Source organism: Eleginops maclovinus, chromosome 22 (assembly GCF_036324505.1).
Source record: "Eleginops maclovinus isolate JMC-PN-2008 ecotype Puerto Natales chromosome 22, JC_Emac_rtc_rv5, whole genome shotgun sequence".
Taxonomy (NCBI): domain Eukaryota; kingdom Metazoa; phylum Chordata; class Actinopteri; order Perciformes; family Eleginopidae; genus Eleginops; species Eleginops maclovinus.
The window spans coordinates 7258227-7281496 of record NC_086370.1 but is presented as its reverse complement, the minus strand read 5'-3'; the positions used below and the strand labels follow the sequence as shown (position 1 = coordinate 7281496).

Genomic DNA, 23270 nt, shown 5'->3' with positions numbered 1-23270 from the left:
GTATTCATCCCTTTCTAGTGACCGTGATATCTCAGGAACACCTTGAGGGATTTTTTAAAAATTTCTTGCAAATATCCACTTGCACTTAAGGATGAATTGATAGGAATTTGGACTCTGGATTAATTCTGTTAACCCTTGTATTATGTTAAGGGTCAATTTGACCCATTTCAGTTTTTGTGTTGACCAAAGTACTGGTTATCCTTTCTTTTTCTTGATGAAATTTGGTGACTTTTCATCATCTAGGGTCATGAACTGGTATGTAAAATCTGGACACTTTGATGTGTAGTGGAATGTCTGTGCAGAGTTTGTATACAAAGATGATGTTGCGGGTCATTTTGACCCAGACCCTTTAATGTGGGTAAATAGCTGTTCAGATCCAAAATAAACATGTCTCTTTGATGTACTTTTTACTTTGATGTACAATTGTTTGTATTTTGATTGCCTCTGAGACCCAGAGCCAGGTGTGTGAAGAGAGGGAACTTTCTCACACTTGTCCTTGTCACTGTTCTCATGTCATCTCTTTGACAAACTCACCAAAAATGAGCTCCAGAAGGACGGCAGCTGAGGAGGCTTTATCACAGATTTTGAACTGGGATAGTGATGTAGAGGAAGGTATTTCAGAACCAGAAGATCTTTCAGAGACAGAGGACAATGTTATTGCTGATCCAGATTGTCAATTTTCCTACGATGAGGAGGATTCAGAGGACGAGTCTGCCGTTGTTCCTCCAACAGATGAAAACCAAGGAATGCAGCAATCATCATCCACAGAGGGGACATGGGCATCTAATGACGGTAATATAAAATGGTCAACATCACCACACCCAAGCCGAGGCAGACTGTCATCTTCCAATGTGATCAAAATGACTCCCGGTCCTACAAGATTTGCTGTCACACGAGTTGATGAGATTCAATCAGCATTTCAGCTCTTCATATCCTCACCAATAGAGAGGATTATACTGGAAATGACCAACTTGGAGGGGAGACGTGTGTTTCAAGAGAAATGGAAGCCACTGGATCAGACTGACTTGCATGCTTACATTGGAGTTCTGTTATTAGCTGGAGTGTACAGGTCAAAGGGAGAAGCAACTGCAAGTCTATGGAATGAAGAGAATGGAAGGCCAATCTTTCGTGCAACAATGTCTCTGGAGACATTCCACATGATATCTTGTGTGATCCGCTTTGACAACCGCGACACCAGAGCTGGTCGACGTGAAAGAGACAAACTAGCTGCGATCAGAGATGTGTGGGATAAATGGGTTGAAATTTTACCTTTGTTGTACAATCCTGGTCCCCATGTTACTGTAGATGAGCGCCTTGTTCCATTCAGGGGGCGCTGTCCTTTCCGACAGTACATGCCCAACAAGCCCGCCAAGTATGGCATCAAAATATGGGCAGCCTGTGATGCAAAATCCAGCTATGCATGGAATATGCAAGTATACACCGGAAAGCTACCTGGAGGAACATCTGAGAAGAATCAGGGGATGCGTGTGGTGCTGGAAATGAGTGAAGGGCTGCAAGGTCATAACATCACATGTGACAACTTCTTTACATCCTACCGCCTTGGAGATGAACTTCAGAAGAGAAAGCTGACCATGTTGGGAACAGTCAGAAGAAATAAGCCAGAACTTCCCACTGAAATTCTGAAGATGCAGGGCAGACCTCTGCATTCCTCAATATTTGCTTTCACTGAGAAAGCAACAGTTGTTTCATACTGCCCAAAGAGAAACAAGAATGTTCTTGTAATGAGTACAATGCACACAGATGCATCTCTGAGCAAAAGAGAAGACATGAAGCCACAAATGATCCTGGATTATAACTCCACCAAAGGAGGAGTTGACATTCTGGACAAAGTCACAGCAACATACAGCTGCCAGCGCAAGACAGCCCGTTGGCCTTTGGTGATTTTCTACAACATTGTGGACATGTCTGCTTACAATGCCTATGTCCTGTGGACTGCAATCAACCAGAAATGGAATGCCGGCAAATTGTACAGACGTCGGCTTTTCCTGGAAGAACTCGGCAAAGCACTTATCACTCCCAAGATCCAGACGCCAGCCAGGCCAGCTCGATCCCCAGCAGCTGCAGCTGTCATTGAAAAGGTCAAGCTCAGGTCACCCGACCAACCTGCAGCCTCACCAAACCCAACCTCACCCAACCAACATCCAGTGGACACAGGTGGAAAGAAAAGGAAAAGATGCCAGGTCTGTCCCTCCCGAGAGGACAGTAAAACAAGTACCTCTTGTGTGAAATGCAAGAATTACATCTGCAGAAAGCACACAGTAACATTCTGTCCATCATGTGGAGAACATTGAAAATGTTGAAGACAAATGTGGAGAACATTGAAAAGTTGAAGTTCGCTGGGATGAAGTTAAAGTTGAAGTCAAAGTTAAAAAGAAATGTGTTCATGAAGAGGGAAAAACGTAGCCCTTGTGCTTTCTTTGGTCAAGGAAAGAGGAAGGGAGGAAGGAAAGAAGGTAGGAAGGAAAGAAGGGAGAAAGGAAGGAAGGAAGAGAAGAAGGAAAACAGGATGAGAAGAAGGAAGGAGAGAGCATGGCAGGAGGAAAGAAGGAGGGAAGAATTATCATTTTGACCCGGGAGGAGGACAAGAGGATTAGACTAAATAGTTCTTGAATATAGTGTTGGAATTAAAAATGTATTGTATGTCACTTTTCTAAATGTTTATGTAATCTAAAATAAAGTTGTTATTGGTTTAACCTGTTTTCTTGACTGTTTTGAGTGCATTTACACAGTATGGGTCAAAATGACCCGCAACATAATCAATGTAATTTTTTTTCAACATAATACAAGGGTTAAGGCCAAGAAAGCCCATGACTAAGTTTAAGTTAGCCCACCTTCGAAAGTGCCAGAATTGTTAAAGTGTGAATGTTTTCTTTGCCAGAGGCACACAGCTCCCTCTTTTGCCTCTCATTTGCTTCTCTTTTGCTGTATTCTACCTCCTAAATGTACAAAATATGGGGTTACAACAGAAGTCCAAAATCAACTCATTCACAAATATGTAGCATACTTTGTAGAGCTCACTGTAGCATATCAGTGCTGAGTAAATGAAAGCAGCAGTCTTTCCGCTTCTTTCTACCCACATTGGTTTACATCAGCAAGGAGTGAGCTTTGGTTACTCTCTTGAATTGTTCACATTTGGTATATGATCTGTAAAACAATGACACAAACCTGTTGATCTCCCAGGAACACACAGGTACATGCTCTGGTCAAACATTCACAGTGAAAGCTTTGTGGGATTTTCCCTACTCCGAAACATGAGTTAGATCTTGCATGAGGAGCCTTTCTAGCTACACATAAGGTACTATACCTATAATTAAAATGTGCTGCAGGAAGTTTGCAAATTGTAGGAACAGGGAAATTGCTCTCAGAGAAAGAAGTAATAACTGCTCTCCATATTTCATAGATAGCTTTTGGCTCAGTGATCTTATAGGTGGAAAAGATGACTATATGTTTTGTATGACATAGTTGGGGCATCATTCCATGATCTGATTCAGAAGAAGACCTTTTGTGTTCCTAAAAATGCCAAATAAGTTTATGCAGATTGGCATGTGATTTTCTTTCCTTCAGAAAAATGCAAGGGGGCAGTTATTGTGCCATCTTCCTTCAGTTTTTGTGATAGCAAATCCATATAAAATACATATTAAATGAAATGGTCCAAAGTTCTTAATTTGAGCAAGAAATCAATCTGCTAACATCTAGTCAAAACTAATCATGATCATCTTCATATTTGTGGGTATATGTGTTAAGATAAAACCAATTGTTTTTAACTTGTTAACATTTCATAAGAATATATTGTATACATGCAACAACAATCTAACTTAATATATGTGTGTATTAGCATCAGATCTAAACACCACTTATATTATAATCTCCAAACAAATACAACATGCAAATAAATCTAAGTAAATGATTAAATACTATTAAAATTACACTTTTGGATTACTCTGTGCAGTGCACTGATGTTTTCATACACTACTGAAAAGCCTGCCCTGTGGTAACCCTCGCCTGATTTTGTGAGATAAAGGCGCGCTCATTCAGGTGTAGTGTGAGCGGATGCCGGTGTCGTCAGCAACCATTTGCAGTGAAAAAGAGTGTGTGCGGGTTTCACAGGAAGGGGGAGACAGGGGAGGAGACAGAGCAGCAGAGGAGGGGCTTTACTGGAAATAGGTGGCTAAACAGGTCTAGCTTGCCTTTTCCAGGACATGGTAAGGAAATATTGAAAGAGACACACTGCACCTGAATGCATCACACAGTACATGTATGTGCACCAACACACTCGTTTTGTGTGAATTGTGCGATCTTTCTGTTCGCCCAAATACTAATCCAGATTTTTGCAGAAGTGAAATATCCTGACTGTCAAATAATTACTTCATCAATGTCTATGTTAGGACATTCGTTCTTCCGAATATTAAACAACACACTAGATTTGATGTTGCAATACATTGCAATAGGTTCTTAATTCACATTTTAGCAAGCAGTTAGATTGCTTGCTAAATACTTTTTTTCTCTCTTTCTTAAAAAACATTTAATGGTGTGCATATTTTAAAATGAACTTCTTGATAAATTGACTCCATTTATATACATCTTATGGTATGTTGAATGGATTTCAATGATGTTAAAGGTGTTGCTTCCAATAAAAAACAGAAATATATTGATTTGTTTTCAGCTCATTGTCTCTTTTACAACACGCAATTTTACTATTTGGTTAAGTGTCCTATTTCTAATCAAATATTTTAAACCCAATGTGCCTTCCAGCCTGTGACATAGTTGAAGGACAAAGTAAATAAATCTGGTAAACATATTGGAGCATTTAGCTAATAGCATCTAGAACTCCAAAAGTAAAGCTTAAGGCAAAAGGAGGAGGACTTTGCTAGGTGGCCATAAACATGATTTTAAGGTTGTCTCAGATCACAATTATAGTTATCGTTATACAATAGTATAGATTGGGTTTACACTAAGCAGTGAATTGAAACCAAAAGCCTGCGTTAATTGTTGACAGTATTCTGTGCTCTGAAGTTAAATCAATGTTCACTGTTTCTAACAATAAGACAGGAAGGAAGCTACATACAGCATTTCACCTCAGCCTCCCAATACAAGAGAAAACAAGAATCTCCAATAAACATCCTGGATTCCTTGGTAATGACGCTTCAGGAGACACTGCTTAGAATCAACATTTTTCTATTGTGATAAAATGATTTAGGTATGATATCGCACAACACAGAGTCTATATTGTCTATAGCATTTGTGTCAAAGCTAAGTACGCCCAGGCTGTGATCAATGATTTTCTCATCATTTGAATTTAAGAGCCCAGGTATAACCCTGTTCTCCAGATACAAATATCTCTTTGACTAATGCAATTTTGTTCATTGCTTTATCCTTCATAAATAATACCAGCCATGACTTTGGTGGTCTCCTGACATTTCCTTGAACACTTCAATGTCGTCAAATCCCAAAATGTCCAATACTTTTTTAAAGGCTCAATACCTGCAAAACTAAGATAATCTGGTGGTGTCTCAAAGTTAATCCTTGATTTGCGAAGACTGTCAAAAACTCTTGTGAAACCCATTGCTCAAACGATCCTAACCCTCAATCAGGGTCAGATCATTGCCTGAGAGCAACCATGTGCAATACATCCTGGTACATGAACTCTGCTTAAAGGTCAATACAGCACACACTTGTGAATTTATTGTGTCAGTTTACTAAATTTACCATTAACACAATGCAGTAGCTCAGTCCATGGGGACACAGGATCAAGACAGATGACCAGACTATTGAAACCTCAAGGTAACAATCAGCTTCACATGCGTCAGACATTCACGTCATATCATGTAATATGCACCAACCAAAAATATCATTTATAATGGCCAAGATCAAATGGAGAAATATTTATCTTTAAAACGTCATGACTAACAAGAAATTTGAAGAACCTTAGTAATATTCGCTGAGTGTCTTCATTTAATACATTATAACATACATATTAAGCATAACAATTTCATATTAACAACAACAGAAAAATGGAGTATTTGATCATTTGGTAAAAGCTTCAATGTATGATTGATACAATGGTTTTGTGCAGGTCTTTCAAGATGTACATTGGTTTATAACATTGTGTCCATGTATTCAACGGCCTTTGCTCAACAGTATTGGCTGTAAACTATTGGCCCAGTCATTTCCTTTATTGGGAAACTGGTGACTTCTAGATTTGACTGTGCATATTCCGTACAAGAACCTGATAATAAAGAGTACTGCATACACATTTGCGACCAAGAGTGTGTTTCTAAGACACACAGCGTAATTGTGCTATTTGTTAAGCAATCAAAAACAGCAGTACCTTTTAGTTTTGTTTTGAATGATTGTGAAAAAAAGGAAATGATTTTTTTGCCATGACCAACATCACGATGAAATGTTAGCTGAGGACAGGCTCATGATAACACAAACTGAAGTGCGGTTCATTTTACTCACCACTTCGTTGTTGAAACATGCTTTAGTCAGAGTAACAAAGTCATGCTCACTGTCAGGCACCCTATCATCTCTACCAGAGCAGCAATACAGCCTTACACACTCAAGTCTATCAGGTGATTAAAGCCCAGAGCATGTATCTTATGCTCCATTGATTGATTATATTAAGGTCATTGACACTGCTCTTCAAAGCATAAGCTAGAGGTCATCTGGGGATTTTGGTGCGCTATTATAGATTTTAACAAAGTTGGAGAGCTAAATCTTAAGAAAGTCTGAATATATACCTTGACCATGTAGAAATACATGTGTTTCTGATTGGCTGGTAGGAGCAATTCAACATTTCTTCTAAACCATAACTCTGGTTATATTTAGGTACAGTTAACTGTAGCAACAACACTGATGCTTAGTGTGTCACCTCTTCTTCTTTTTACCCCTGTTCCTATTCTTTATGCTGAATGGCTGCAGGCACTAGTTACATATTTAGCAGACATATTAACATATTTCTGAGAATAGTATGGATCTTCTCACATAATTCTTGGCCAGAGAACTAAGTTTTCCTATAACTCTCCATGTTATAAGTGTGATAACTTTGTCTTGTACCAATAATTTTTAAAAATGCACTTGTTGTACTCCTTTTCCTTTTTGATCAGGTCACCTGGTCAAACTTTATCACATATGCATATGCTTGTATATGAAGATGATGTGAAAAATAGCCTCTAAAATGCAAAATATGTGGAATAAGACAGACTCTGTTTATTAAGAACTGATTTAGTAAAACAATCCAAAAACAGCAAATCTTACAAAGTGGTCATCAAAATATTCTGGAGGGTATACACGCTAGGATACACTAAGCTAGATTGACTATCCACAATGTCCTCTAGCAAACTTTAAACCACAGTAAGAACCTCCACTGAATTAATGAAACATCAATACCAAACACAATTGACATCTTTATATATAAAAATGATAGTAGAAATTCTCTGAGAACTCTGGAAAACACATGTGATCGCTGGTATGACATAGTCATTACAAAGGATAGACAACACTTAATGTGTTTCCAACCACTTCCTCAATGGAAATTTCAGTACCTTGCCAGTTCTTGAGCGTTTCAGCATGGTTTTTGCTTTCACTCTCAACTATGGCTAACATATATGTACAGAGTGCATAAAAAAAGCAAATATTTGCTAAAAATAATCAATAAAACTGTAAATATGTAAGCATCCTTTACAAAGCAATAGAAAGAGTTAACACATTATAATAAGCTGTACAAATCCAAGTAACATCCATTTCCCCTCCATTTTTTTCTCTCAAGATTTAACACTCCAACAAAACAGTAAAAACTATACAGTATGTTCACAGTGAATCCAGCTTCACCTGAGAAAGACAAAAAAGAAAGTCGTACATTCAATTCTGCGGAAATCTAACTTTTGCTTTGAAACCATCAGTATGTAGTTGGTTGTCCTTACAACCTACAGTTCTTTTGCTAAGTCTGTGGCTTAGCGATCTAAGTTTAATTGACTTGTTTGGAGAATATCCACTGGACAACAGGAGCTGTAAAGACATCAGTGAATAGGCGGAGCCACTAAAATGACAATGAAACAACAATGGAAGCACCTACCAGTTAAGAGGTACAAGTTGAGGTGGAATCGTAACAAACTTTAACTAGGCCTTTGAACAAGGCATCTTGATATAAATGTCATATCAACAGCACTACTGTTTATTTTCTCAAATATACCAAGAAATCATTTTTTAAAATCAGTTTGTGTCTTTTCAGATTAATAATGAGAAGCAAAGACACTTTGACAAGTGACACTGCGGGCGATTAAGATGTAGGTAGGAAACATTCAGGGTGGTATCTTTACATTTTTTTGATGGAAAATATTCCTAATCAAGTGTACCGCACAGTCAATGCCTTTGGCTGGTTAAAGATCCCAACGGCCTCCAATAATTTTTCTCTTGTGCCCTCTTATGTAACATCCCAAGCAGTGAGCCCTAATTGGCCAGAACTTGTGAAGTAAATTGTCTGGTTTGCAAGACTAAACAAGACCAATGCGCTGTTGGAGCGGCTTCTTTTAAGTTATTATTACCCAAAAAAAAAGTCACTCCTTTTAGTCACCTTGCCGAGTTTGTTTGAGCCAGTCATCCAGAGTTGGGAAGTGGCCTTCTGAGGCCATGCTATTGCTTTGCCTCATTGGATCCATGTTGGTGCCATTGCTCATACGAGGAAGCAAGTTTATGTAGGTATTTTCTTGGCTTTCCCTTGGGGAATGCATGAGAGAAGCATGGGTCTCTTGTGCCACTGTGAGCTGTGGTTCCTGCTTCAGCTGGAAGCCAGTTTGAGGTCTTCCTCCTACAAAGCCCTTCAGAAACTCTTCCCCTTCCATTCCCCCTACGAAGGAGAAAGCGCCCAGCCCCTGTGAACCCCCTCCACCTCCGGGTACTGCACCGTTAAAGGTGTTCTGGATTGGGTTGAGGTTATTGAAATTGGGCCACGCAGTTTGGAGACCCTGGTTGTGGTTGCCTAGATTGCATTGGGCCTGAGAATCAGATGCAAGCTCTTCCCTTTGCTGCTGTATGTGGTAGAGCGAATCAGTGCCCCTGCACTGATTCAGTGCAGGGGCCTGGGAAACTGCATCCAAACACTGCAAGTCCCTGACAGAGAGCTGAGGGAGGGTGTTGTTCTCAAAGCCGCTGGGATCCACTCTCTGGGGGTAACCAGATCCACGGTGCGGCTGCTGATGCCTACTGATATTAGGACGTGGCATATTGCACATTGCACCTGACTGGTTTATGGTGACCGTATCCACTGAGAGTGTTGGGTTGGGATTTGCCCATGAATGGCTGACAGGCACATTAGGAGCTTGAGGATTCATCATTACATTCTGAGCACTGGGTTGGTAGGACTGGTTGAATACCGCTGCTTGTTGCTGCATCGGAGGTGTGGGTTGTTGCCTCACGTACAAGTTGTTGAGGTCTGGAAAACATATGGTAAATGTCAAATAGACTCCATGTACTGTATATTCGCAGTGTTCACTTAAAGCGCTTTGCAAATAGAAGCCAGCTTTCCCCCATTCATACACTAGAGACAGAGGCTACCATAAGGTACTAACTGCGCATCAGGAGCGACAAACATTCACACGCGTACAGCGATGATAGGAGGGTAAGGGTTTGGGGTTTCAGTATTTTGCCCAAGGACTGCAGGGGCCGTACTTCCAATTAGTATGCCTGCACTTAAGTAGCATTAAACATGATAACAGGCAAGGGTTTTTCTGATCTTGATGGAAGCCTTGCATCTAGCTTAAGAGCTAACATTGCTTTTTGAGGGAAATTAGTTACCTTTCCGCATGTTGCTCAAAGTACTCGTTGACACTGCCTTTGGCCTGTTCATTGTCAAACCAGTAAAAGGACCACCTAAAGAAAGGCCAGAAACCTTTGTTAGAATGCATACATGTAGACTGACAAAAAAAGACATGTACATGTGGACATATCAGATGTTTGCACTGAACCATAAAACTTACCGGATAATCCTGAGATCCTCATCAAGTACTCTCTTTTGCGCTTTTTCTCATTGTGGCCGTAAGGATCTAGAGCAAACACAAAATGTTCACGTATATCACTTGATTCTGACTGAATCCAATTCCTGGACACTGTTATCAGGCAAAGAGGAATAGGGTTGCATATCCGAGTTGGTACTTTTAAGTGTACCAACCAATAACGTCAGCAGTACCGTTCACGATATAACAAACTGTGTTATATTCTAATGGGAAATGCAAAGCTGACCAGCGTAACGCTTCTCACATGTGCTTTCTACAACAATGCTCCATTGATTGATTATATTAAGGTCATTAAGGTCAAGGTCTTGTTGACAGACTGAAAAACAATATGGTTCAAATTTAGAAGATTTGGACTTATTTTTTAGGACTGAAGTTAATGGTAGCAGTATTGGTTCAAATTAACTTTAGCTAACCCTAATAGGAATGACACGTTTAGTAACAGAAAGAATATGATCCCTGTTTACCTTTGTCGTCAGGCAGATATCTGAAATCCATTGCTTCACTGACTTCCTGATCGGAAGGTCGGCGCAACTGCATCTGCACGGTGACTGACTCTAATATGGAGGTGTTATAGTAGGACGGAGACTTGAAGACGATAGCGACTTGGCGATGAACATCGGCCTGGGAGAAGGAGCCTTTGGCCTCCCAGCCATCGAGCAGAAGAATCGCACTTCAATGTCATCTAGAAGAATAGTGGGGTGATGGGAAATCAAGAATGGAGACTGAATGAGCATGCAAATAGATGGGCATTATGGCTATAAGAAGGATTGATTTATTGATAGTAAATGAAGATGGAGAGAAAGTAGATGCCAGCTATATTAAAAACAAACACTGAAAAACATAATGCTGATTTATTGATTTTAGAAGTTTGATTGTATTTACCTTTCTGTACTTTGTCACACAGTAAGAAGATCTCGTCCCCTCCCTTAACACTGCCACTGTTCCTGTTGACCCGACAGATTCTCAACTCTGCAGTGTTTGGGGCCCCTGATGATGCAGAAACAAGTTGTAGAAATAAGATGCAATGGACACAACAACTCTAACAAGTCAGACTGCATTCTACAAGCGAGACAACATTTTTATTTCTAAGAGTGATTTCTATCACAATCTGCCTTTATTTGATCTAGTCCATGTCCTGTGGCTCAGTGTAACTTGTTCAGTGTTTGCCTCAGTTTAGAGAAAGACCACAGTTACACAGATGAAGCCTCAGCAGGTTGAGTCACATGTCACATGCCTGCTGTCAGAAGAGGAAGTGCTCCATGGTAACAGTGTTGTTTGAGGCTAAGTGTGTATAAAGAACATCCCTTTCTCAACGTGTGTGACGAACACTCAACTTGTTCACCGAGTGCAACACTCAAAACACATTGAAAGAATATATACAAGACAAACGTACGCATGTTTTGCTACAAGCACTTTTGTGCACACAGCAACAGGTACATACTGTAGGAACTATACAACAACACAGCAACCACAGGTAATTGGGCAACTTATCAATTCTTGCAAAATAGGCAAGGGAAGGAACTGATGTGAAAATAAGGGCATAATATTTCCAGCTCTATCAAATGTAATCTAAGGTAAACACGCCTAAACTAAGCGAGTCGTTATTCCTGTAAGCACAATTACATGGCCATGTCATAATGTTCTCTTAACTTGTATTTGCCAAACATGATGTCAGCATGAAAAACACTTTGGCGCAGACATGAATCAGTGACTCACTGTTGTCGTAGATCGGGTTTGTGACGATGGGATTTAGCTGCCGGGTGTAGTGGCCATTCTCGTCCTGTAGGTAAACCTGGATACACAGGCGTACCACGTTCAAGTCATACTCCTCCGTCTGCAGCAGCTGCTCTCGTGGCACTGAGGTACAAACACACACACGCATAGTTTTCAATTGATGTGCAAATGATTATTATTATCATGATTATTTGTAGAACACGAACAAATGACTGCAGAAGGTACGTATCCAGTAACAACACCACCATCTTTGCAAAAAAGATTGTAGTGTTTTATAAATGCCAAAGTTGTAATACATTGTAATCTTTTTATAATGACATATAATGAAGTATAATCAAAAACGTTGTGCAGTTTTATCATAGAACACATTTTAAGTATGTTTATCGTGCATTAGACAATCAAATAATATCACTGAGCCGTTATGAGCCCTTACGACACCCTATAAGTCATTACCAAATGCTTTATACATTTTTGTGACGATTGTTTTAAAGTGCCTACAACTATAAATATACATTGGTGTATGCATATTTGAATGCGTTCTTAGTAGTTTTATATTGCATTCTGTTATTTGGATGCAATTGCAATATATTCAATATAATCATAAACTGATGAAAATAAATGTGTTGAATACTTATTGACAAATGTGTCAAATGATAAAAAGCACAGATACACAGATATGTGTTCTCATGCTTCTAACATCTGTAGGCTGTCCCCAAAACCTCAACTTTGGATCAATACAGACACGTCACAGATTATCTTTTTCTTTTTAAGCAGCCTACTCTTTTCTACACACACATACACACACACACAATCAAGCGTCAAACATACCGCCCTCAGAGACAAATACAAACATACACCTCGCTTTGACTGAGAGACGCCCACACACCCAACACACACACACCAGGCTTTCACATCTGCCTACTTTCTCTTCCACCATCTCTCAATTTCTATCTTTCGCACTCTTGCCGAGGCCATACCCGCCTACAACTTGTGGCCACGGTGACGCTCTGCGACGTCACCTCAAGGTGGAAAGTAGTGTATGTGTGTGCCTGTGCGACTCCCTGCACGAGTGACCATGAGGCCTACTGCCTCCTGACGTGTGTGAAAGTGGTGGGACCAAAGTTTTAAACACCTTGCTATACAACCAAGACATAGACACAGATTTAGGGAAACTCTTCCTCCTTACTGAATGTGTCAATTGGACGTGCACAGTTCTAACAGCTAATTACTTTACAGCTCTGCCTCCACATGCGCTCATAAGTCATCAAATTGTGACTTGTATCTGGTTAAGTCCTTCTGTGTTATTAACAAGAAGAGGACAAATACTGCCACTCCAAATGTTTTCAGCATTTTTAGTTAGACAGGACGCAGTAAACATGTCTACACCAGTTTTTTTGGCTTGCTGTTGCTAAGAAATTCCTAAATTTTATATCAGATTTGACCAAAACATGACAGGTTTATCTCTTACTGTTCGATGTTAGATGGCATTTAACATTCACACTCTGACTTACTTTATCAATTGCAATTTTTGCTCTGATACAGCAGTACAGAACTTGCTTGACATTTTGGGAAACACGCTTATTGCAATGGGTCTGAGAGTTAGATGAAAAGATCAATACCAGTTTCATAAATGTCCATTACATATGAATTAATGATATAACATCCAGGAGGTTAGCTAAGCAAAAGGTTGCTATATCCAAAGGTAAAACAAATTGTCTACCATCACTCTAGAGATCACTCATTCACACTTAATATTTAATTTGGTCAACCGCACAAAACACAAAGTGTACACAAGAAAGAATTTGATACCTTTAAACATATCTGTTATACTATACTGATACTTAAAGCTCAATTCAACACCCTGAATATAAGAGGTTCAAATTCACTTGAATTGTGCTGGTTTACAAGCAGATGTTACTTTGCTACTTAATGTCACATACATTTGACATTGGATACGGGGTTCCACAAGGAAGCATTGTAGGTCTTATTCTTTTTTCTTCACACCTGCTCTCGGGCTACTGCAGGTCAATATATTGATTTTGTATTGATATCAATGTATAAGGGTACATTAAGTATTAGATTTTGGGATTTTCCATTATTGATTAAGTGTCTTTACCTGACTTTGAATGCTGCTTTGAATGAAAGTCAAGTGATATCATTTTCGGAATTGACCAGACTGTTCAAGCTTATCCAGTATTTGCCTTTACCCACTAAGTCATTTTATCAGGTAACTTGATGATTATTCATCGTATCAAAAATCTCATTGTGTGAATATTACTGTAAAAGCATGCTTAAAATATCGTCACAATAATTATACTGATGTATTTGCTTAAAAAAAGAAAAAGAGTTCTTTGATTTCCTCCGTATCAACTACTTCTGAGCTAAATGTGTAATCGTTATATGTTATATGTATGTATCACTGCCATGCTGATGATACAGTAACAACAACAAAAACAGTGACACTGTGAAAATCCATTTCTGGGTGCTGAATAGTCTCTGTAACACACATGATGTGGGTGGACAGACAGTGGAGAAACTGAAGGAGGCAGATATAAAACCTTGCTTGAGTATGAAAGCGGAACTGTTGTAGCAAATATTGATGGAACATAAAAAGTTGGACTGTGCATGTGAGTGTTTGAGATGCTGGACAGGTGCTATAAAGTGGCTCAGATGTTAAGCAGTGGTGAGTAAACCTGTGTGGTGGAAAGAAAAAACTAGGCCCGGAGTCAGTGGGCATCCCAGCTGCACAACACTGCAGCTGCAGAGAGACGAGGTCATCGGCTGCGATGCTGACGGGGACGTAACGGAGGGAGATTGGTGATGGGTGGGCAGTGGGGTAAGTGGTTAAGAGTGAATGTGGGAGCAGAATATGAGAGCGTGAAAGGAGGGGAGGCAGGTGCCAAATCTCACCACAAAAAGCGTCTCCACTGCATGACTCACAATTTCATCAAGTTTCATGACACGCATCACTAGTTCTTCTGTCTTACTGAGATGGAAATGTGATGTTTTGTCAATCCAACCCTCAATTTCAGAGTCTGAAATACGAATGTACTGTCTATATTTGCATGAAAAATGTAACAACTTCAATGATTAATTGATTATTACACTGGTTGGCCATGTTTTTCTGACAAATGGATAACTAAACTAATTAATCTTTTGCCACTACACAAGTAAAAGAGTTATAACATCAAATATTTTTCAGCTTGTGGAATTACATTCTTTGACGGCCTGTGAAAAGCTCAAGACATTACATTTGATAATGTTTGACAACAACGTGTGCACGGACCTTTTTGGCGAAAGACTTTGAAATGATTTGATATGATGTTACATCATTAAAATCTTTTCTGACCCCTTTTCTCTTTCTCAGGAAAACAACCTAATCTATATCCACGCCTTTAACTTGTCAATCATTAGAGAAAGAATTTAGCAGGTGTATCCCTCACTGTTAAACAGGAGGGATACTAATACAGAAACATGTTACTACGTCTCACACACACACACACACACACACACACACACACACACACACACACACACACACACACACACACACACACACACACACACACACACACACACACACACACACACACACACACACACACACACACACACACACAATTCAGTTCTGTGTCAACACTACTACAGCTGGGGTGAGCTTTTGACTAATAGACATTAAGACAAACACCAACGCAGCACGAAAAACATTTCAAATGCATGGCATGAGCTGAGGTCAGAGGGTTTGTGTGTATGTGTTTGAGGTGTTTTTCGTTAGAGTGACGAGAGTGCAAGGGGCATATCTCCCCGACACAGGAAGCAGCTGAGTTTCAAAGCAGAAGTGAGCTGAACAGAGGGGAAGGTTAGAGTGATGTGAAAAAGAAATCAAGCTGCCCATAGTAGTCTGTAGTAATAAACACCCTGAATCTGTGTTCTAGGTATTGCCATTGCTACCTGAAATCTACAGTAACAACAATGATCATGCAGCTCCCATAAATACTGTTGTATCATCTGTTTATTGGCAAGGATTTGTCTGTAGAGTAGCCTAGTGTAGGTAGCATGATACAGACGCCACTAGGCATTTCATGGTGATCACTTTTATTGACCTAACGTAGATATATGGACAGGACCTCCATCATTTTTATGTTATCGTCTTATCGTACCATACATGGAGGTTAGTTTCAGCATTTTTACATTACCAACATATCAAACTGTAAATGGAAACATCCTCAATTTTATGATATTGACTTATGTTACACTACCTCAATAATCTTTTCGTACAATATGTGGACACAACCTCAACAGTTTTACGTTATTGAATTATTATACAAAATATGGACATGATTTCTATCATTTTACGTTTTTGACATAATGGAAATGACCTCCATCATTTTTATGTAGACTTATGTATGTATATACATGACCTCAAAAAATGCATACATGGACCTGACCTCTATGATCTTTATGTCTTCGACCTATCTTACAATATATGTACATGACCTCAAATGTTTGTGACTAGTCGTATGGTATATGAACATGACCTCCTTCATTTTAATTTGAACTTGTTGTACCATATATAGAAATTGTTTAATTGCTTATCTTGATTATGTATTTGCACGTTTGTTTACACAGCCAATATGATTACTAGCGATTTGTTTTTGTGTTTTTTGAATTCATGCTTTATTCGTATAGAATTTTCTAAAATATCTTTCACATTCCAATTCATTTTTAAGAATTAAGAGCTCATTGCTTGTTTAACTGGTGTAACAATAAATCCTTGCCATCATTGACACAGAATTGAACATTATGTTGCTGTATCAATATCTTCCTGTAATATCTATACAGTACATGACACTTTACTAGATGAGATTTGCTTAGAGTGCTCATTTAGATTCAAAAGTCACATTTTCTATGGTTAAAAATACACAGTTCAATAACTTCTTCTTTTAATTAAATTAGTTTTGTAACTGTAATACTAACAAGCATGTAAGAGAAAAGAGACGTAGTCATTTATGGTCAAGCTTAGACAGACAGAGCTAGTGTTAGGGGTTCACATCACGCAGAAGCCATCTGTCCCATCAGTCTGTCAGAGTCTGTACGCACGGCTGTAACTTAGGTTTCTTACATCATTGTTTAACCTGCCGATTATTTTCTGGATTCATTAATTTGTCTTTCAATTATCACAAAACAGTGAAACATTTTCCTACAGTTTATTATTATATAAACAGAGAAAAGCAGACATTTCTGAGAGGGTGAAAACAGCATGTTCTGCTGCTTTGAAATACAAATATTCTTTTCAACCATTAATCAATTACTTCTCTGTCCAATGATCAGTCGCTTAGTCAACAAATCAATGAAGTTCAAATATAAACTCTTTTGCAAACATGAAGAGTAATAAATCAAAGCATTAGAGCAAGTTATAAATATGTCAAATATGTGTGGTTAGCAGCATATCTGGTTAATTCAAATTAATTCAGTCTACAGTTATCACAACCTTGCAAACATGCAAACAAGGAGCACTAAAACTAAAACACATTTAAGTGTAACTGCTCGTAAAGCCTCCATTCCCTCCATGCTTTTACAGACCTGTAAAGCACCATACCCTACTTTTATCATCATTTCTGAGAGCTGGGGAACCCCCTCGGTCCACCCTCCCCCTTTTAATGAATCCTGCATTCCCAGCTCTCACGTGGCATCCTGCACTATGCTGAATTGAGCAACTGTGACTAAGAATGAGGAAGTAGCTCAGCGCCTGTTTGTACACGAGAAGTGTTGTCTGCAGCGGAGGACCGCAGAATGAAAGTGCATTGAGGAAACAGCACGACTGTACAGTGTGGTTGCAGGGGAGCGGAATTACGAGTTGATGTTAGAAAAATCATCGGTGTTGCTTGAGAATTAGGTCAATCATAATTCGAAAGAAATTCTTTTGAATTGTTTTGCAGTTTAACAGTAACAACAGCAGGAAAAGCAACAGCAGCATCAACAGTGAACAGCTACACAGTCACAGTAACTAACTAAAAGGACACTCTTAGCTATGTATAATTGCAGTTATGTCATAAAAATACATTTTAGTACTTTTTAAAAATCTAATTAATTGAGTATTGGAAATAGATTTGGCAAATAAATGGTGACGAATGGGACTTCCACTGAACTTTCTGCTCCACTGAGACGAAATAAATCAGTCTTCTAATCAACACTGAACTTTTGCACCCTTTCTCACATCATAACATGAGACTGACTGGCGCTCTTTTATTTACGTCATCTCATTGTGCCCTCCTATTTGGCAATATAATTGACATCTTCTATTAGCTAGCTATGGTGTAGTAGTGGAGGGAAACACGAGTTCATTAGCCCTTTCTTTCTGTGATTTTTGTCATACATTTTGATGGAAACATAAAAACAGACTTTGTTAGACGGTTTCTTTATCACTTATCTCTAACTTTGACGAATTGCCATTGGTTTTTCTACATGTTCATTTTAATTCATGGCCTGTTAGCATGCTGACGTTAGCAATTAGCTTGAAGCTATGCTAGCTGAAGTACAACCTCAAAGAGCAGCTAGCATGGCTGTAGACTAAGTCAGTAGGTTGAAACTACTGCTCCCAGTCAGTGTGAGGATGTAAGAGATGACAACAGAAGCAGAGGATTCTGACATTGGGGGGAGGAGGACTCACCAGTGAAGGGGTTGATCCCTCTGGTCATCCTCTGTACGATGGCATCTTTCACTTCCCTCCTTCTCACACACTGGATACCCAGATTCTGGAAGCTGTGGGGGATAATAAAACATCAGGGCTGTGACAAAGTGGTAGACCCTTACTATTCTGCAACTTAGAATAAAAATAATAAAAAACCCACATGGGGCCACACCTGAGTGGAATGACTTAAAAATGACCCCAACCTGTCTGACTTTCCTTGTCAAACAGACTTCAACCGTTTGTTTATTGTTCTATTATGTTATAATAAAATCTAAACATCTTGTTTATTGCAATTATTTCTTCGACCATATACCGCCCAATAAAAGTGGTTATTGTGACAGGCCTGATTTATTTACATAGGAGAGTTGAAAGTACTCTAAATTTACTACACACATCAATGGAGGATTTGCAAATTACACACACCAAAATAAACTGAGTCATTCAAACATTCGCACACATGTTTGAGTACACAAACACATACGCACACAACCTCTATTTTCTCTCTGACACGCAGCAAATATGGGTGATGTCACTCGGGGAATTCCCATACTACCATCCTCATCTCAGACATGGTCTGTGTGATTTGCTGCGTCTCCCTCTGTATCTGCGAGGTCACCAATTAACACTCAATGTCTTCAGAAACCACCCAGTAAAAAAGTGAGGTTCTGCTAATAGAGAGAAAATGTATTATGTTGTGGTGTGTGCTTGTTTACATATTTTTGATGATTAAGATTGAGACGATGTGGCGACCATTGCTGTGATGACGTCAGTAACAGTGACGTCATTGAACACTTATAGAGATGGCTGATGGAGGTTACTGTGGGAGGAGAACTCACGCGATCACTTTGCGGTCTGGACCAAACTCGGCCTCGTAGAACCCGTCTTTGCAGTCCTTGCCCACCAGGTCGTGTGGATGCGGTCGGTACGGCTCATTCTTCGTTACCAAGTAAACGCGTACTTTCCCTTTACCGCAGTAATTCAGGATCTGAGGAGGAATACAATAATTTATAGGAAATTGTTTAGAAAGATGCATGCAGAGGTGTAAAGAACAGAGGAAGAGGAACAAACCAGATGCTTTGAGGGCTTTGGGTGTTTTTCTGTTAAACCAATAAAGCCATGCTCCATATGTGTTTTTAAAACCCCCAACTCACCATTGGTCATTGGCCCTATGCCTTACACTTTGACACTACATTTACCCCTCTAAGCGAATAGAACGTGAGCAGTTGAGTGTTCATTAAGCTCCGCCTCCCATCTGTTGCGTCACAGAAGCGTCATGAGGGTCTCAGATTAGTAAAATGAATATAAGCTATAAGCGCATTTTGAAATGTTTGGAACCTAATGATTTAAAGAAGGGCTATCTCAGAGTTCAGACTGTCAAGTTTGTTTACTTCAAAAAATAAATAATATACTGTATATAAATATATATATGTAAATAAATATAGGCTGCTTGCATACTTGTCTTTCCAAATGTATCGTCCGAATGACATGACCTGATTTACACAGAAGTTGTAGTACCACCCTGTGGCCACTGGGAAAATTTGCTTGAACTTAAACAAACAAAATAACTGTTCGTGCCCCATTGGGAAACCAAATCTCAACATTGACTTTTTAAGGTTAACTATGTAATGTAGCATTCCAAACTTTCATAATGTAAAGTAAGTAACAGTGGAAAAAAAACACAACCTTTTTTTTTTTAACACAAACCATATTATTTTGCTTAACCTTACCAAGTATAAACAATACGTACTTAAGTTATATATATATATATATATATATATATATATACACATATATATAACAAACTGAACTCATGTAACATAAACCACTTGTTGCCCCACATGTTAGAAATATTTTGGAAAGTGACATCATAGGCTCTCAACCATGCATCTGTATATGAAGATTTGGGAGAGACAACTTGTTGGTTTTATGCAAATAAACATGTAAATCTTTCAATATTGAGGAGATTAAAGTTGTTGACCTGCAGACTGGGGTAGGTCCTGTTGTTGTCAGAGCTCTTCTCACCGGGGATGCTTCCCGCTGAGCGACCCTCACACTTGTACCTGAAGCGCATTCCCCTCTGCTTCGGCTGCTCAAAGATCTGGACGGAAGGCTCAGCCACTACAGAGCACAGGTGATTTAAACAGTCAATGAAGAGATGGAGATGGATTCAGAGCACTACGTTCCCACAATGTTTAAATATACATGGCTGCTAAAGAGTGTTGACAAAAGTATCAGGATCAATACATCAAGTTTACTTGTTTATTGTGTATAACAAGTATAACCCAAAAGGCATTGACTTTGCAGGTCAAAAGTAATCTAGAGTTCAAGACTTAGACAAATTGACTTTAAAATGGCTTCTGGGAAAAGGCCAATAAATCAGAGAGAGAGAAACAAAAATGTCCACCAGAATTTTAGTTAGTTAGTTTAGTTTTAGTGTTGATGTTTTTTTTTAATTTGGTATTTTGGAGAAAGGTTTGTGAAAGAGATTTATAACCAACATTGTCTGTGGTAATATACGGTTTGCAGACTACACATCTTGGTTTGAAGTAGAATTTGTTTGAAAAATGAACATTTTAAATGGTTTTAGAAAGTTGTGACCAACATTGTTTCAGCATCAAATGACCAATCAATAAAGGCTTCTTTTAAACAGAAAATCATTAAACCAGAACCAAACCAACCAAATTCAGCATTCAAAACACTGCATGACATAAAATTGTCTGTACTGACTTGACCTTTAGCATGAAACAAAACTGCCAAACATGATGCCCAAGAGAGAGAGGAACTAAAACGGATACGGGAAGTGTGTCTTATTTTGGTTTGCAGTGTTTCTAATGACTGTACAACACAAAAATGTGTTTTTGTTGACATTATAGCTGACTGAGAAGCAATCCAAGCTAATTGCTGCTCTTTCACACACACACACACACACACACACACACACACACACACACACACACACACACACACACACACACACACACACACACACAGAAACACAAAGATACTACGTAGGCCAGAATGAAACTAGTCCAGTTACATTTCTGACTTGATTAAGAAATCTACGTTTGCCAAACGTTGGCTCAGCCATGTCCTGCCTTCCTCATTTTGCAGATACTTTATGAAACGCAGAAGTGAGAGATGATGTAGCTCACACGCATACACATTTATAACACACTATAATAAACTCAGAGACCACAACCCATATATACAAGGATTCAAACAACCTCTGTTTCTCAGACACTCCTAGCACTGGTTTGAAAAAAAGCAATGCTTACCAATAAAGCATAATGAGGAAGTGAAAGACACTGCATTGCATTTACAGATTGTTTGACTTGTAGATACAGGCAGCTCATATTGACACAAGAGGTATTAAAAATGTACTTACTGAGATGTGAGTCGTCCCCTAGCATAGAGTTCAGAACTGAGGAGGTAAATGTGACAAATAATAAGAAATCAGGCTAATGTTGATGCAAATGAGATATAAAACCTTCCTAAAAAGTTGACATAACATAAATACAATACAAATAACAATATTTTACTAAAGGTGTTTTTTGTTTTTTGTTTGTGTAGTTCTGCTAAAGCTGTTCTGTAAGTATTCCTATCAAACCGTGAATCATTGTAACAAGGACGAAGTTTCACTGTGCTGTTAAACAGACTTATAACAGGGACAAATAGTATTTAAATTAAGAATTAAATACTAAGTCTGAAATCTCACAATTGTCTTAATATAGATAGAAAAAACACTTACACGTACACTTACAGATGTTCTTGAACGTCACAGTCATGATAACTATTGGTCAATATTACATTTTGCCTTAACCTCTCAGTCTACGAGTTACTAGTGTTATACAGTAAACAAAAGCGTTGCTGCTCACCGTCCATGATGCAGAACACTCTCAGTCGTACCAAATGTTGTTGTCTCTTGGAGAAGCCCGAGCTGAATGAGTGACAGTGGACAGGAAAGTGATATTTGTTAGAAAAGAGGCGACGGGGGGGAATTCCCCTCCGTCACCGCCCCCTTCATCTGAACTGACCAATGAGGGTGAGTCTGCGTGAGTCAGCGAGCATGTTGTGCGCAGTGAGGTCACTCCTCTCCACACTGCGAGTCTGAGCCTCCGGAATATACCTGAGATTGAGAAGAGGTGGGAGAAAAACTCAGATGTTGTTCTTGAGTAAAAGTAGAAGTACCAGAGTGTAGGAATACTCCGTTACAACTCCTGCAATCAAAACGTTACTCAAGTAAAAGTAAAAAAGTATTAGCATCGAAATAATAATATATATAAGTACTAAAAGTAAAAGTACTTTTTGACCCATTGCAGAATTACATATAATTGATGTTTTGATTATAATTATGATGCATTAAAGTGTTCTCAAAGCTGGTAAAGGTGCAGCTAGTTTGAATGACTTTGTATACTGCAGGGTACATTGTGAATTTACTCCAGCTGGAACTAAAGTCTTTTTTGAAGTGTTGATTATATTTCACTTTTTTTTTTAGAAGTAAAAAGTGCAAAATATTATAAAATGGAAATACTCAAGTAAAGTACAATGATCTCAAAATTGTACTTAATTACAGTACTTGTACTTAGTTACTTCCCACGTCTGAGTTTCAGTGATAAGAGACTGTAGGGAAAAATATGGAGGAAAGGCACAACAGCGGCTCTGAATTCATGAACAATAATAAAGCAAATAACAAAATATAGCAATTAAACAAAAGAGTATCAGAATACTTGTAGGACCCACATAGGGGAAATTTATATTGTGAAAGTGAAGAGGAGACAAAAAATATAATACACTATGAGATACTAGTGTTAGTC

The 23270-nt window shown here is 38.8% G+C and overlaps 2 protein-coding genes across 2 annotated transcripts; one reads left to right on the top strand and one right to left on the bottom strand.

The window, feature by feature from the left end:
- Positions 1-275: 275 nt before the first annotated feature.
- LOC134858986 (piggyBac transposable element-derived protein 4-like) lies at positions 276-2373 on the top strand. Its single transcript, XM_063875240.1, has one exon. The coding sequence runs from the start codon at positions 540-542 to the stop codon at positions 2310-2312; it is 1773 nt and encodes a 590-aa protein (XP_063731310.1). The 5' UTR covers positions 276-539; the 3' UTR covers positions 2313-2373.
- A 4835-nt stretch (positions 2374-7208) lies between these two features.
- rel (v-rel avian reticuloendotheliosis viral oncogene homolog) lies at positions 7209-22485 on the bottom strand. The gene is given in 12 exon segments (XM_063874559.1): positions 7209-9451; positions 9814-9888; positions 9996-10061; positions 10496-10690; positions 10693-10713; positions 10914-11018; positions 11748-11888; positions 18436-18527; positions 19293-19441; positions 20435-20574; positions 21842-21877; positions 22332-22485. Coding segments are annotated over 12 exon segments (1893 nt in total). The 5' UTR covers positions 22339-22485; the 3' UTR covers positions 7209-8585.
- Positions 22486-23270: the final 785 nt, after the last annotated feature.

What these genes read in the sequence shown, in the direction of transcription:
- LOC134858986 (XM_063875240.1), top strand. Translation starts at nt 540, where the DNA reads ATGAGCTCCAGAAGGACGGCAGCTGAGGAGGCTTTATCACAGATTTTG.